This window comes from Physeter macrocephalus, chromosome 16 (assembly GCF_002837175.3).
Source record: "Physeter macrocephalus isolate SW-GA chromosome 16, ASM283717v5, whole genome shotgun sequence".
NCBI classification, from domain to species: domain Eukaryota; kingdom Metazoa; phylum Chordata; class Mammalia; order Artiodactyla; family Physeteridae; genus Physeter; species Physeter macrocephalus.
In genome coordinates this window covers 98,088,898-98,103,725 of record NC_041229.1, presented here as the reverse complement: position 1 = coordinate 98,103,725, position 14,828 = coordinate 98,088,898, and the positions used below count along the sequence as shown (strand labels likewise).

General features: G+C 42.9%; 1 protein-coding gene across 1 annotated transcript in view; it reads right to left on the bottom strand.

The window, feature by feature from the left end:
* Positions 1-14,828, bottom strand: part of PTPRJ (protein tyrosine phosphatase receptor type J) — a 183,192-nt gene that overhangs the window by 27,017 nt on the left and 141,347 nt on the right. The window contains exons 8-13 of the mRNA XM_055091375.1: positions 9,978-10,235; positions 8,952-9,230; positions 6,615-6,905; positions 2,645-2,776; positions 825-1,035; positions 587-711 (exon numbers count right to left, since the gene is read on the bottom strand). Of these exons, the coding sequence (XP_054947350.1) occupies positions 587-711; positions 825-1,035; positions 2,645-2,776; positions 6,615-6,905; positions 8,952-9,230; positions 9,978-10,235 (1,296 nt within the window). The remainder of the gene's footprint in view (positions 1-586; positions 712-824; positions 1,036-2,644; positions 2,777-6,614; positions 6,906-8,951; positions 9,231-9,977; positions 10,236-14,828) is intronic.

The window sequence follows — 14,828 nt, the reverse complement described above, 5'->3', positions numbered from 1 at the left end:
CTGAATTCTTTTTCTGGAAGGTTGCCTATCTCCACTTCATTTAGTTGCTTTTATGGGGTTTTATCTTGTCCCTTCATCTGGCACATAGCCCTCTGCCTTTTCATCTTGTCTCTCTTTCTGTGAATGTGGTTTTTGTTCCACAGGCTGCAGGATTGTAGTTCTTCTTGCTTCTGCTGTCTGCCCTCTCTCAATACACTTTTTAAAAATAAAATAAAATGGGAGTTGGACAAGATGATTGCCATGGCTCTTTCTGATCCTAATATTGAAGGGTTCCATGCACTAAAAGTCACATGTGTGTCTGGTACATGGGCACACAAATGACTACACTGAGAAAAAAGGACCCAACAGTGTTTGCCGATTGGAAGTGTAACTGGAATTCAGAGAAGGGAGTGTGTTGGGTGGGGCCTGTGGGGACCTCAGAAGAGGAAGCTGAGCTGGGTCCTGATGGCCCAGTGACATCTCAGCTTCTGAGAGGAGAGACCAGGCTCTCCTACCCTCCTGGGGGCCCCAGGGAGGTGTGCAGACCCCCATGCTCCTGTGGATACTGGAAGCAAAAAGTCAATGCATTGCTAAGATGCTCCTCTACCTGGATCCTGGGGCAAGAAAACAGCATCTGAATAGCGACTGAAGGACACGTAGCTCTCAGCCCCGTCTATGAGTCCATCATTGTGAGGGTTGAAGGTAATATTGGTGAAGCCAGCCACAGAAGCCCTGTGGGGTGACAAGAGGAAAGAGGGGTGGCTGAGAAGTCTGACGGCCCAGGCACATATAGTTTTGCACTCAGAGGCCCAGCCCCCCAAAGGGCAAGAACCACAAGGCATTACCGATAGGAACCCAGAGGTTCCAGCTTCCCATTGTAATAGCCGTGCGTGGTGGACTCGTTCCCAACATTGATTTCGTATTTCAAGACTTCAGATAAGCCCTGAGAATATTTCTTTTCTTCTGTTGTTATGAGGTATGTCACATAAGTATCCGAGGCCCCCTTTTTGAAATCTTCGTATGTATATCTCAGTACATCTGCTGACGGGTGAACAGCTAAGAAAGGCACACAGAAGGAAAGCCATGAGAAAGTGATTGCAGAGATTTAAGTCTCCCTCGTTTCTAAATAATGACCAGGGTGATGGTGGTGACAGCTGCCATCTCTCACGAATGCTCTCTCTGCCAGGTTTTCCTTATATTAAGTTCTAAGGGCTTTACTTACATTAACTCATTTAATCCCCACAATAATCTCATCGCATAGGCTTACTACCCCCATTTTACAGGTGGGAAAATGAGGCACAGAAAGCTAAAAAGACCTGGGCCCCAAGCTGCACTGCCTACGTGGTAGAGTCGTATTTCTAACCCAGACCACCTGACGTGGAGGGTGTGATCTCATCCATCACAGGCTGGTACTGGTCAGGCTGGTCAGTATGCAATATCATCTCCCCTGTTCAGCAAAGGTCTGAGCTTGGGATTTGCTGAATACCTTCACAGCAAAATGACTAGGTGTTTGAAACAGACCCAAAACAAAAGACAGAAAGAGAGAGAGAGAGATCTCAATGTCTCTTTTTGAGATTTAGCTGCAGATTTAAAACACCAGCAAATCCCTTGTCTTCCTGTATCCCCGCAGCCCTGACAGCGTGTTTGAGCTCTGTCTTCTTCGGGGAGATGAGGACAGCATCACAGGCTCTGAGACTGAGCAAGGGTGGCACTGCATAATTCACAGTTAGTTTAAAGAATCACCAAAAACAGCAAAACTCTGCACTTTTTTTTTTTTTTTTTTTTTTTTGGCCACACCGCACGGCTTGCGGGATCTTATTTCCATGACCGGGGATTGAACCCAGGCCCCTGGTATTGAAAGCACCCAGTCCTAACCACTGGACTGCCAGGGAATTTCCAAAACTCACCGCTTTAAACCCAGCCCTTGGGCAAAGCACCCACACACAGCTAACAAAGACACCCTCAAATCATTCCCATCTCACTTCCAGGGAATGTAATGGAGCCCTTTAAGGAAAAGCAGCATTTAATCCACCTCTTCTCTCAGCTATGACAATGCTCTTTGCAAGTTCCCACTACAAATGCAAATCTTTTCCTTTTTTCTTCCAAGAGAAAGTCACCCTTTGAGGACGATTTGTGTGTGTGTGCTCATATGTGTGTGTGTGTGTGTGTGTGTGTGTGTGTGTGTGTGTGTGTGTGTGTGTGTGTGACAAACTTGGTTAAAACTAATATTCTGCCACCTAAAAGACCCTGTGTTGCAAAAGAGATGAAAACGTAGATCAGAGGTAAGCAAGTCATGGCCATGGGTCAAATCCAGTCAGCCACCCCTTTTGGTAAATACTGGAACAGTCATACTGACTCTTTCTGTATCTTCTATGGTGCTTTCACACTACAACGGCAAAGTTGAATAGCTGAGAAGGAGACTGTAGGGCCTGCAAAACTTAGAATGTTTGCTATCTGGCCCTTTACACTAAGTCTGTCAACCTCGGACCTAGCTCATCAGGCCAATGGCTTACACCCACCCAACCCGGGGTGAGTGCCAAAGCGTGGGTCGCAGCATAAAACCAGACATGTGTTTGTCTCATGAATGCATTTCAGTGGGCACAAAAATGGCACCCAGTCACGCCATCACCCACTGGCTGTTTAACCCAAAATGACCCCTCCTTACCGTCCCCAGTGGTGAGAATGAGAGCGTAGGCTTTGATGGGTCCGTGGCTGGCTTCAAACCCACTGAATTTGACCTTCACAGAATTGTGACTGACAGATGTAATATTAGGGGATCCATCTGGAGAAGGAGGGTCTGAAACAGAACAAAACAAAACATGATCACCCAACATTTAAAACCAAAGAAGGAACAAAATTATTAAGGAGAGGATTTGCTGCAGTGCCCCGCTCAAGTTCTGCCCTTGCTCTGGAAGCTGTGTGCTGGGCTCATGCAAAGCAAATCCAGAAGCAAAGGGCAGGGATGGGAACTGGTGGAGAACAAAGATGGCAAGTCCTGGGGGAGCCTGCCTAGCTGACAATGACCCCTTCAGTGGGTCCAGCCACATTGCCAGGCTGGCCTCCTGGCAGCCTTGTTTGTAGAAGATAACGTGCCTTTTCTATCTTCCCCCAGTCCCTCCTGACCCAGAGAGCCCAGATTCCTTTTGAGAATGGGGGCAGAAGAAGGAGAACAACACGGAGACTGTGTGGGTAGAACTCCAAGGTGAGAACTTAGGAGCTGAAAGCAGACATCTGCCAGCACATGGACTTGGCCCCAGGATTGGTTGGTCAGAGAACAATGATGGAGCAGATAGTTACCCAGAAGGAAGCAAAGATGACATGGAGAGAACATACTTTCTCCTGAGACCTGGCTGCATTCCGGCTCTGCACCCTTCACACCAAAGTCCTTGTTTTTTGCTGGGGTAGGTTTAAAACTCTGCCTAGAGAAATCCAACTGACCCTCTTCCCGGAAACCAGAAGAGCCCACACGGGACCCGGAAACCAGAAGAGCCCACACGGGAACATTCCGTGAGTGGCCTTCATGATCTTATGCCTCGCCTTCCCAAGCTAAGCTTGTGAAGCCACTCTCTAAATTAACACAAAAGGAAGGAAAAGGTGAATTAAAGATGATCTCTCTCTACCTAAATTTGTCTCCCACATACAGTTTGAGTGTTTCTTTTATTATAACCAAGATTCAGGGAGACTGAGAAAACTGAACTCCAAAAAAAAAAAAAAGACCATAACACAATTCACCAAATGTGTATGCTGTCCAATACGGCAGCCACTAACCACATGTACCCATTGAGTGCTTGAAAGGTGACAGGCCCAAGTTTCGACATAAAGTATCTCATTAATAACTCACTTTATACAAATTGCATGTTGAAATGATAACATTTTTAATATACTGAGTTAAATAAAATGTGATCAAAACTCATTTCAGCTCCTCCTTTTTTTTTTCTGGCCACGTCAGGCAGCTTGTGGGATCTTAGTTCCCCGACCAGGGATCGAACCCAGGCCCCCAGAAGTGAAAGCACAGAGTTCTAACCACTGAACAGAAAGGGAATTTCCAGCCGCTCCTTTTTACAGTTTCTTAATGTGGCTCCTAGAAAAGTTTTTATTATACAGGAGGCTCACATGATTTTCTATTGGAAGGCACAGCTCTAAACCATCCTTCAGCAACCTCTCAAGTAACTGACCACAGTGGCCACTTGGAGGCGCTGTCCAACGTCTAAGTGTCAACTGCCTCAACAGACACTTCCTAGCACCAGCTCCCACCCCGTCCACCGCTCTATGCGTTTTAGCGGGCCAGCGAGGAGTCCCCAGCTCCCTGCCCCAAGACAGCTCCACCTACCTCAAAGCCTGGAAATCCTTTCCTTCTCACTGCTTATCTCAGTCCTACACTAGAGGGACCTTGCTGGCCACGTTCACCATAGTGTCCCTTACCCAGGCACAGAGTAAGCAACCAACAAGTGTTGGCTAAAAGACCATCGGTCCAACTCTCCCCGGTTTACCCATCCCACCAGCACCTCCTGCCTCTCTCAGAGAAAATGCAGCTCCACTTTTCTGTTAAATAAAAAAGTGTCAAAGTTGTACATTTAAAAAGCATGCTAAATTTGTACATAAAAATTCATCTGAGGAAAGGGAGCTACAGATTAAAAAGTGAGAGAATCACTGGACTAAATGCTGAGTGGTCATTATCTAACCCTACCACGCACTGCTCAGCTTCAGAAACAACTAACTCTAACGAGCTCCTTCCCTTCACTAGGTACTGTGCTCAGCCCTGGAGATACAGGATCAGATATGGTTTATGTTCCTCAGTGGCTTATACCCACTGAGATGACATCATAAAACAGAGAACTACAAAAAAGTACCCAACAAGGTTCACTGTTTCTATTACACTGTAGAGTGCTGCAGAAACACAAAGGATTGTGACCCAGGGCCATCCTCTGTAGCTGTGTACTACACAACTCCAAGGAGTCCCACGCGCACAGGAGACTATATGAATGGCGTCCCATGGAATTATGCAGTGCACAACTTGACTAGTCATACATGGCAGCTCTGAAGTGATCTTCCACCTACACTACCTCATCTAATTTGTATTAACAGTCCTGGAAGGTAGGTATTATTTCCCCTTTTTTACAACTAAGAAAAACAAGGCTCAGAGAGGTTAAGCAGCTTTTCTGAGATCACACAGCTGGTAAAAGGTAGATTTTACAATCAAACCCAGGTCTGCCTAAGTCCAAGGCTCTGTCAGTAGAATCCCTCAGCCATTTTCCAAGTCAGTGTCCCTGAAGTAAGAAGCCTTTTCTTCTTACTATTTCAACCACCAATTCTTTAGAAATTGTCTGGAAACATTCTGATACCCTAAAGGAAATAGTATATCCAGGACTCAAAAAGCACAAAGCAAAACCAACTCAACCAGGTTGACCTAAGACATAATTTTGGCAAAGACACAGGGAGCAAAAGACAGATAAAAATGAAACAAAGAATGAATATAACAAAAAAGATACAGACTCATAGATAAAGAAAACAAACTGGTGGTTACCAGTGGGGAGAGGGGAGGGGGGAGGGGCAAGACAGGGGTAGGGGATTAAGAGATACCGACTACTATGTATGAAATAAATAAGTGACAAAGATACACTGTACAGCACAGGGAATACAGCCAATATCGCATAATAACTTTAAATGCAGTATAATCTATAAAAATCATGAATCACTATGTTGTACACCTGAAACTAATATTGTAAATCAACCATATCTCAATTTTTACAAAAAAGCAAAGAAGTAATTTTTTCCAAGTTCAAAATAAAAGGCGGTCATGAAAAGATTAAATAGGGGGATCTCTCCCCATTTCCCAAAACAGCTGGGGAGCTTATTAATACAGATTCTAGGGAAATATGAATCTTGACTGAATATCTATCTGATAATAGTAAAAAAAAAAAAAAAAAAAAAAAAAAAAAAAAGGATTGTTGGGAGTTCCCTGGTGGCCTAGGAGTTAGGATTCCGGTCTTTCACTCCTGTGGCCCAGGTTCAATCCCTGGTCGGGGAACTGAGATCTCGCAAGCCACGCAGCATGGCCAAAAAAAAAAGTCTTGTTAAATTTTTAAGGTTAATGGCAATAGTAATGTGGCTATGTTTGAAAGAAAGGGAAAAGGAGTCCCTATCCTGCAGCAATACATACTGAAAAACTTACAAATAAAACTATAGAATAACCAGGACTAGTCTCAAAGAAGTCCAATAAGGGAGGAGGGGATATAAATGAAACAAGATTGGTCAAATGTTCACAAATGTTCAACTGAGTGATGATGGGTTCGTGGATCCCATTATACTGTCCTTTGCTTTCGTGTATACTTGAACATTTTAGGGGAACTTACTTAAAAGAAAAGGTGGCAACAAATCATTCTGTAAAACGAAGGAAACTTTTGGAATGTAAAACATTCCCTCTCACTAGATTTCTATAGATTCTATAGATTCTACAGAATATATAGACTAGATTTCTATAGAATTGGGTTAACAGTCTGTGCCAACAAAAACAAATATTTTTGGATACATTTTTTTTAGAAACAGGTTTCCAGGCCACACTTGCAGACCCTCTGGGTCAGCTTTCCAAGGTGACCACAATGTCACCTGGCCACCCTGCCCTCCCTGAAGCCCACCTGTGATGCCAGTGAGGCAGGTGTTTTGGGTGGGCGGTGCCATCTTGTTACAGGACCAGGCAGTGATGCTGATGTTGTACAAGGTAGAAAAATTCAAATATGTGACTTCCGTCCTGTACTCAGAGCCGTTCTCCGAGGAGCAGCTCTCCAGGTGCGTCATATTTTCCCAGGCTCCGTGGCTGACCTCCAGCTCGAAGCCTGTGTTGGTGCCGAATGGGCAGGCCCACTTGAGGACCAAGGTTGGCTCTTTGGGGACCACTTCACAGTGGAAGGAGGTTACTGGTGCAGGGTCTGCAAGGCAAGAACAGCACATCATGAGATTCTTGGACTCTTGCCTTTGCAAACACTGAAACTTGGGGAGCAGGAGGTTCCTGGCCCGTTGGTGATGAGGAGACAGCCATGGGGCACGACAGAAGAGGCAGAGGCTGACCTTGAATAGGGCCTTACTGAACTGTGTGACCTTGGGTCAGTCCCTCAACTGTTCTGAGCCTCCACTGCAGGACTGTCTGAGGATTAAACGAAACAGTGGCTGTCAGGGTCCAGGCTGGAAGAGCACAGGACTCCATGAGAGGTGGCGACAATACAGTGGAGGGAAGAGCAACTTCTTCGCCTGCGTTACCTCATTTGGGGGCCCACTTGACAATCCTTCTGGAACAGGCAGGGTTAATATTGTCCTATTTTGCAGATGCATCAACTGAGGCTTAGAGAGATTAAGCAATTTGCTAAAGATGACATGGCTGGTCAGTGGCGAAGCCAAAACTGGATCTCAGGTTTTCTAAATCCAAGTCCAGCGTGTTTTCTGCACATACAATAAAGGCTAAATAATCAATGGTAAACGGTATCGGTTTCTTCATCTCTAAAATGTGGTGTTACTTGTCTCTACCTATCTGAGGGCCAATAGCGTTTTACTGAGGGCCAACAAAAAACTGATGTAAATGGCAAACTCTGTATTAACGTACCGGGGGTGGGGAGGAATATTATCATTACTTTAATGTTGCAGTGTTTTAAAGCAGGAGAAGTTCTAGAGTCACCTAGTGCAACACCCAAGTTCTCCACCTGAGGCCTGGAAAGGTAACCTGCCCAATGCATACCTACTCCCACTGTTCCTGTTCCATCCACCCCCACTCATAAATGCTCATAGATATCTTTCTTTTGCTATAGGCTACAATAATTGTAGCTAAGATAAACATTAGCAATGGAAGCCACCCAAATACCAAAGATCAGAGTCTAGACCCAGTGAATGGAGCCTAAGTTAACAGAAGGGACTCAAAGCTGCAGGGATACCTTTAGCCACTCCATGTGAAAACTCAGAGGTCATCGAGGTTCCAGCACCTACACTACCAGGGAGGCTGATCCGATGAGACCCCTGTTCCCCTTCCAAATCAGCCTAAACACATTTGAATGGCTTGGTCTAAGGAAGAGAGGAAGCAGGTGCAAAGAGGGCAGGGAGAAGGGTGCTACACAGATACAGAGGTGATAAAGGCCCCACGATCAAATCTGTCAGCAGAAGTACTCACAGCTGTCCACAAAACATTCTCCGGATTACTCTCTGAAAGTTCCCTCAGTTAAACACAGGGCTCTTCTTCTCTTTAAAAGATCACACCTTTTGCATCGAGACATTCAGGATCAAGAAAGGCAAAAAAAGCCGAGCATCCATTTTAACAATATCCTTTCCGTCTTCTTCAGCGTAAAAGCCAAACTATGAACTACAAGCCCGGACATCATCCATGCCCTGGCCCATCACCTCTTGCATCCTGGGCCTCACCTCCTACCCCTCCCCCTCTTGCTCCCATGGATCCACCTCTGCCACCCTGACCTCCTGCTCTTTCTTCAATACAGCAGGCACGCTCCAGGCTCGGCACCCCAGCACTGGCTGCCCCTCTGCCTGTAATGCTCTACACCCCAAAATTCACATGGCCTGCTTTACACCCTTCCAAGTCTTTGCTCAAAAGTCACCTTTTCAATGAAGCCTTCCCAAGATAAACATCTCATTTCCCCCGTCCTTGTTTATTCCCCCCTCCTTAGTAATCAGCTAATAACCTATTTATCTTGTTTATTATGTCTTCCCTACCAGAATAAAAGTTCCAGAAAGGCAGGGACTTGTCTGTGTCCTTTAACAGTGCCTGGCATATAGTAAATGCTCAATACATATCTGTTGAATGAATAAATGATGCGGGCAGCAAGATAGCACTAATAAGCTAATAGGATGCTCAGAGAGCTTGGGGTCTATTATCACATACCACACAAAAGCTAATCAACTAGAGTTTATTTCAAGAACCTATCTGCAAGGCCAGCATCACACAAGAAGGAGTCCAAGAGGCACGTGGAACTACTCACCTGTACAGAATGACTGCCAGCCAGGTGCCAGTGACTCTGTGACATTCCCCACCTGTGTGAAGATCTCTACGGTGTATGAGGAGCCAGGTGTTAACTCGGTGACTGTAGCATAGGTGACGCCAATGCCTGTGACTATTTGTGTGGCCTTGCTGGAATTTCCATCCTGCTCAATAAGAAGGCAGTAGGTGTACGTGAAAGAGGCTTCATCAAAGTTCTGCCAGTTTAAGGTTGCTGCTGTGGTGTTGGTCCTTATTTCAATGTTGGACACATTGCTGGGCCCTTAGTTATTAAAAAAAAAAAAAAAGCATGGATTAGCTTGAACCATTTTATTATTTGCACGTAAAAATAGCCAGAAAATTAAATTAAATTTAATAAAAAATAAAAATAGCCTGGTTCCTTTTGGGAAAGAATAAATAAAGCTAATATTTGCTGGACTCGAAAGATGGAACGCTTCCCGAAAAAGACATTCAGAAAATAATTATACAGATTAAATCTCAAAAGAATGAAAGTTTTTCTGGCTTCTTTTAATACTTTATCTGAAATATATTTTCAAGATGTAATTTCTATCTGTTTTTGAAATATGATTAACGGAAGAGAAAAACGTATGAAAAAGACATTATAAACTACCATTTCTACCATATATTTAGGTCAAATATTCCCAAAGTACTTCCCTCACTTTTGCATGCAAAGCGCCTCATTTGGGCTGCATCTTCCAATGCCAACATGACAGGGTGACCCTCCTCTAGTCTGCATTCCAGACTAGAGAATGAATAGTCATGTTTTCCATGCTTATGGGATCCCTTTCTGCTTCAGAAGACAATTCCAAGTTCATATGGCTCAGCACCAAGTGCCCCAAGAGCACAGAAGAACATTTGCTGAGGCTGTTTTCAGCTTACACAGTTTCACATTCTACCTGGAGCCCAGAAACACAAGAGCCTCTTATTCCATCATTTAACCAATGCTTACTTCCCATCCTCCAAGTGAAAGGGAGAATACTCCCTTAGGACAGTGTTCTAAGACACTTACGTGTGTACTGTGCAGTGGAGTTGGATTTCCCCCGGAAATGGTTCATTTCTGGGAAGATTGTGATGTTATATAAGGTGCCCGGGATCAGGCCCCCGAGAGTGATCGCTTCATGAGAACTATTTGTCTGGTTAGAGCTGTGCTCAGACTGTATCACTACACGGTAGATGTACCCAGTAACATTGTCTGTATTCCGCCACGCCAACTGCATGTCGGTTGTGGTGACATTAACCACACGGATATCAAACACTGCACTGAGGTCTGGTCAGAGGAAAGGAAGAAAAAAGGAAGTCTATTAATGACCATCATAACGTCCAGCTTTATTCCAAAGAGTCTGACAAGAGAACTTGCTCTTTTTCCATCAAACCCTCAAATGAGTTCACACAGGGCAAACTCTAAAACACACACACTCAGTTCTTTCAAGAATTTTGGCTCTTCTGTAACACAGATGAACTTACCAGCTTATCCTATCAGTTTTCTGGTCTTTTGCTTTCGTCATAGAGATGCCCCCTTCGGGGGTCTTCTGGAGTGGAAATCATGGTCAGTTTCTTGATCTGAGTGCTAGTGACCAGATGGGTGCTGTTTGTGAAGATTCATCAAACTATGCACTTAGGATGTGTGTGCTTTTCAGTATGTGTACTATATCTCAATAAGTAGTTTTTTAAAATCACTCCCTCAAAAGAAAACATCTTTCTATAACATAGACAGGCATACTGAAGAGAAAAACTGAAATAGACTTGACACTGAGTGGGGGCATTTGAGGCTGGAGAGACGAAGGGAAAAAGCACACATGCCCTCCGCGCTCAGAGCTGGGAGTCAGAAGTGATATCACCCAATGAGTCCTCTGGGCTCTGTACTCGGATCATCTCACCCCTACACACTGAACCAGCTGCAATATGAATGCACAGATCCCAGAAACAACTAGATAAGAGGACCTCTTTTCTGCCCTTGCTTACAAAACTTTTCTCTCTTTACCCAGTAACCAAGGTCACCTCTAAAGAGACAAGTTGAGTAGATAGGGGACAAAAGAGGGGAACATTTTCACTGTAAAGCCCTTTGTATTTTTTTAAATTTTGTACCACATGCATGTACTATCTGCTCAAAAATTAATTTTTAAGTAGGTTCCCCTTAAAGGAAGGTAACTGGGAATCTTCTTTCCCTACCACCGGATTCCTGATGTTAAAGGGATTCCACAGACAGAAGGCCATGAAAGTCAGCAGTTTTCTATAAACATAAAAATAGTAGAGATAACCTAAATATTCCATAAAAAGGGAAGGGCTATATACATTGTGATCTGACTACAAGATGAAATAGTCTGCAGCCACTAAAAACATGAAAACCATAACAACTACAGGAGGGAAGTTATGATATATATGGAGTAAAAAGAAAAAGTTCAAATACAAAGTAAAATAATTCATATAATAATTACAATGATATAAACTAAACATATGACCATGGACACAGATAGAAAAGGAATTCAGTTAGGTTAGAAGAGTGGAGTTATTTTTGTTTCCCTGCCTTTTTGTGGTAGTACAATACACACAACATAATATTTATCATTTTAACCATTTGTAAGTGTACAACTCAATAGCATTAAATACATTCACAATGTTGTGTCACCATCACCATCATCTGTACCAAAACATTTCAGCATCCCCAACACGAACCCTGTTCCCATGAAACAACAACCCTCATTCTTCCCTCCTCCCAGCCCATCTCTTCTACCTTCTGTCTCTATGAACATGCCTATTCTAGGCATCTCATATAAGTGGATTCATATGGTAGTTGTCCTTCTATGTCCAGCTTTTTTCACTTAGCATCATGTTTTCAAGATTTATCCACACTATAGCATGTCTCAGTACTTCGTTCCTTTTTATGGCTAAATAATATTCTACCATATGGATATACCACATTTTGTCTATCCATTCCTCTGTTGATGGACACTTGGTTGCCTCCACCTTTTAGCTATTGTGAATTATGCTCCTATATGAACATTGGTGTAGAGATAACTGTTCAAGGCCCTGTTTTCAATTCTTTTAGAACTATATATACATGTAGGAGTGGAATTGCTGGGTCATACGGTATTTGTTTCCCTTTTTCAAAATTGCCTTTAATGCTGTTACATTTATTCTCCCCAATAACAATGAACATTGGTCAATAATAGAATGGTAATACCCTAAGAGTCTAGTGCCTTATTACAACTCTTCTTGATTTCTATTCAACTGGACAATTATAGGCAATAGTACAAGAGATGCCTTCTCCTTATGAATAGGCTTAAATTACTTTTGCAGCTGCACCATATCAAAGTACAGTCCACAGTCTGGTTAAGACCTCAGTCTTCAAAGTCAGACAGAGGCCAGTTCACTACCTTGTCACCCTGGGCCAGTTACTTAAGTTCACAGAGTCCCCATTTCCTACTCTATAAAATAGAGATGACTATAGTCCCTACCTCATGGAGTTGTACTCAAAATGTTTAAATACAGGATGACAGCCCAGCCATTTGTAGATCCCTAGTACATTATGTTATTATTACATTAAATTCTGGTCGTTGGCAAGTCATACAATATCAAAGGGACCCCACAATGGTGATGTCCTTACCATTAGCAACATTCTCAAAAAGAAAGAAAAAAATATATGTTGATACTATGACCCTACCTCAAAAGTCTAATCTGAAATTCAGACTTGAAAAGGAATTACTTCACTTCATCTGAGGGATGCATTTTAGCAGTTCCCGTATTTTGGAAGCAGATCTTCCTAGTAGCTATCAGTGCTTAACCCAACCAACAGAGTTGAAGAAACCTACACAAGGAGAATCTCAAGAGTCCAAATGACTTCACACGTGGCTCAAGGAATCAGTCTCATTTCTTTATTCCTCCCTTCTGTGGAAAAGATTTCAATTCCCTTACAATCAAAGATCAAGGAATACTGTATGTTTTCCGAGCTTTCCCAAAAATTTCATTTCAAATTTTAAAAACAATAATGAGCGATAGTTTCCATGAAATATTTTTATCAATAGGCCTCATAGAACTAACAAAACTACTGTATCACAATGTTGTTTATGAAAGACTATAAATAATCTACCTGTCCAACAATAGGGGAGTAGTTAAATATTTATAAAGTTTAGGGTTTCAGAACCCCTTTATTTTCTTAAAACTTATTAAGGCTCTCAGAGAATTTTTATTTATTTAGGTTATACTTATGTATGCTGTAATAGAAAATTTTTAATGAGGAAAATATTTAAAACATAAGAATACACAAGCATGCATTCCATTAGCCAACAGAAAAATGATCTCATTCCATGCCGTAGAGCATCTAGAAAACTCCACCGTACACTCATCATGAGAGAATGAGAGTGAAGAAGCCAAATAGCATTCCAATATTATTATGATAATAATACCTCACAGGGATTCCCTGGTGGCTCAGTGGTTAAGAATCTGCCTCCCAGTGCAGGCGACACAGGTTCGAGCCCTGGCTGGGGAAGATCCCACATGCCACGGAGCAACTAAGCCCGTGCGCCACAACTACTGAGCCTGCGCTCTAGAGCCCAAGAACCACAACTACTGAAGCCCATGTGCCTAGAGTCCGTGCTCCGCAACAAGAGAGGCCACCGCAGTGAGAAGCCCACGCACTGCAACAAAGAGTAGCCCCTGCTCACCACAACTAGAGAAAGCCCGCAAGCAGCAACAGAGACCCCACACAGCCAAAAATAAATAAAATAAATAAATTTTTTAAAATAATAATAATAATAATACCTTACAGACCCCCTTGAAAGAATCTAGGGGACTCCCAGAGATCCCTGGACCACACTTTGAGAACCACTGATTTAACCAAGGGGTCAGAGAACTTTTTCTATATGGACCACAGAATAAATATTTTAGGTTTTGCAGGCCATTTATTCTCTGTGGCAATGACTCATTTCTAGCACAAAAGAAGCCATAGACTTTACATAAAGAAATGAGCATGGCTGTGTTCCAATAAAACTTTACTCTCTATAAAAAAACAGGCAGTGGGCCAGATTTGGCCCATGGGCCATTTTTAACCTGCTGACTCCTGATTTAGACAATGGAATGTCAGGCAGGTATTAAAATTATCCTGCGTGACAACTGACACTGAAGAAATACAAAGGATCATGAGAGATTACTACAAGCACCTCTATGCCAATAAAATGGACAACCTGGAAGAAATGCACAAATTCTGAGAAATGCACAACCTTCTGAGACTGAACCAGGAAGAAATAGAAAATATGAACAGACCAATCACAAGCACTGAAATTCAAACTGTGATTAAATATCTTCCAACAAACAAAAGCCCAGGATGAGATGGCTTCACAGGCGAATTCTATTAAACATTTAGAGAAGAGCTAACACCTATCCTTCTCAAACTCTTCCAAAACATAGCACAGGGAGCAACACTCCCAAACTCATTCTACGAGGCCACCATCACCCTGATACCAAAACCAGACAAAGATGTCACAAAGAAAGAAAACTACAGGCCAATATCACTGATGAACATAGATGCAAAAATCGTCAACAGAATACTAGTAAACAGAATCTACCAGCACATTAAAAGGATCATACACCATGATCAAGTGGGGTTTATCCCAGGGATGCAAGGATTCTTCAATATACGCAAATCAATCAATGTGATACACCATATTCACAAATTGAAGGAGAAAAACCATATGATCATCTCAATAGATGCAGAGAAAGCTTTTGGCAAAATTCAACACCCATTTATGATAAAAACCCTCCAGAAAGGAGGAATAGAGGGAACTTTCCTCAACGTAATAAAGGCCATATATGACAAACCCACAGCCAACATCGTCCTCAATGGTGAAAAACTGAAACCATTTCC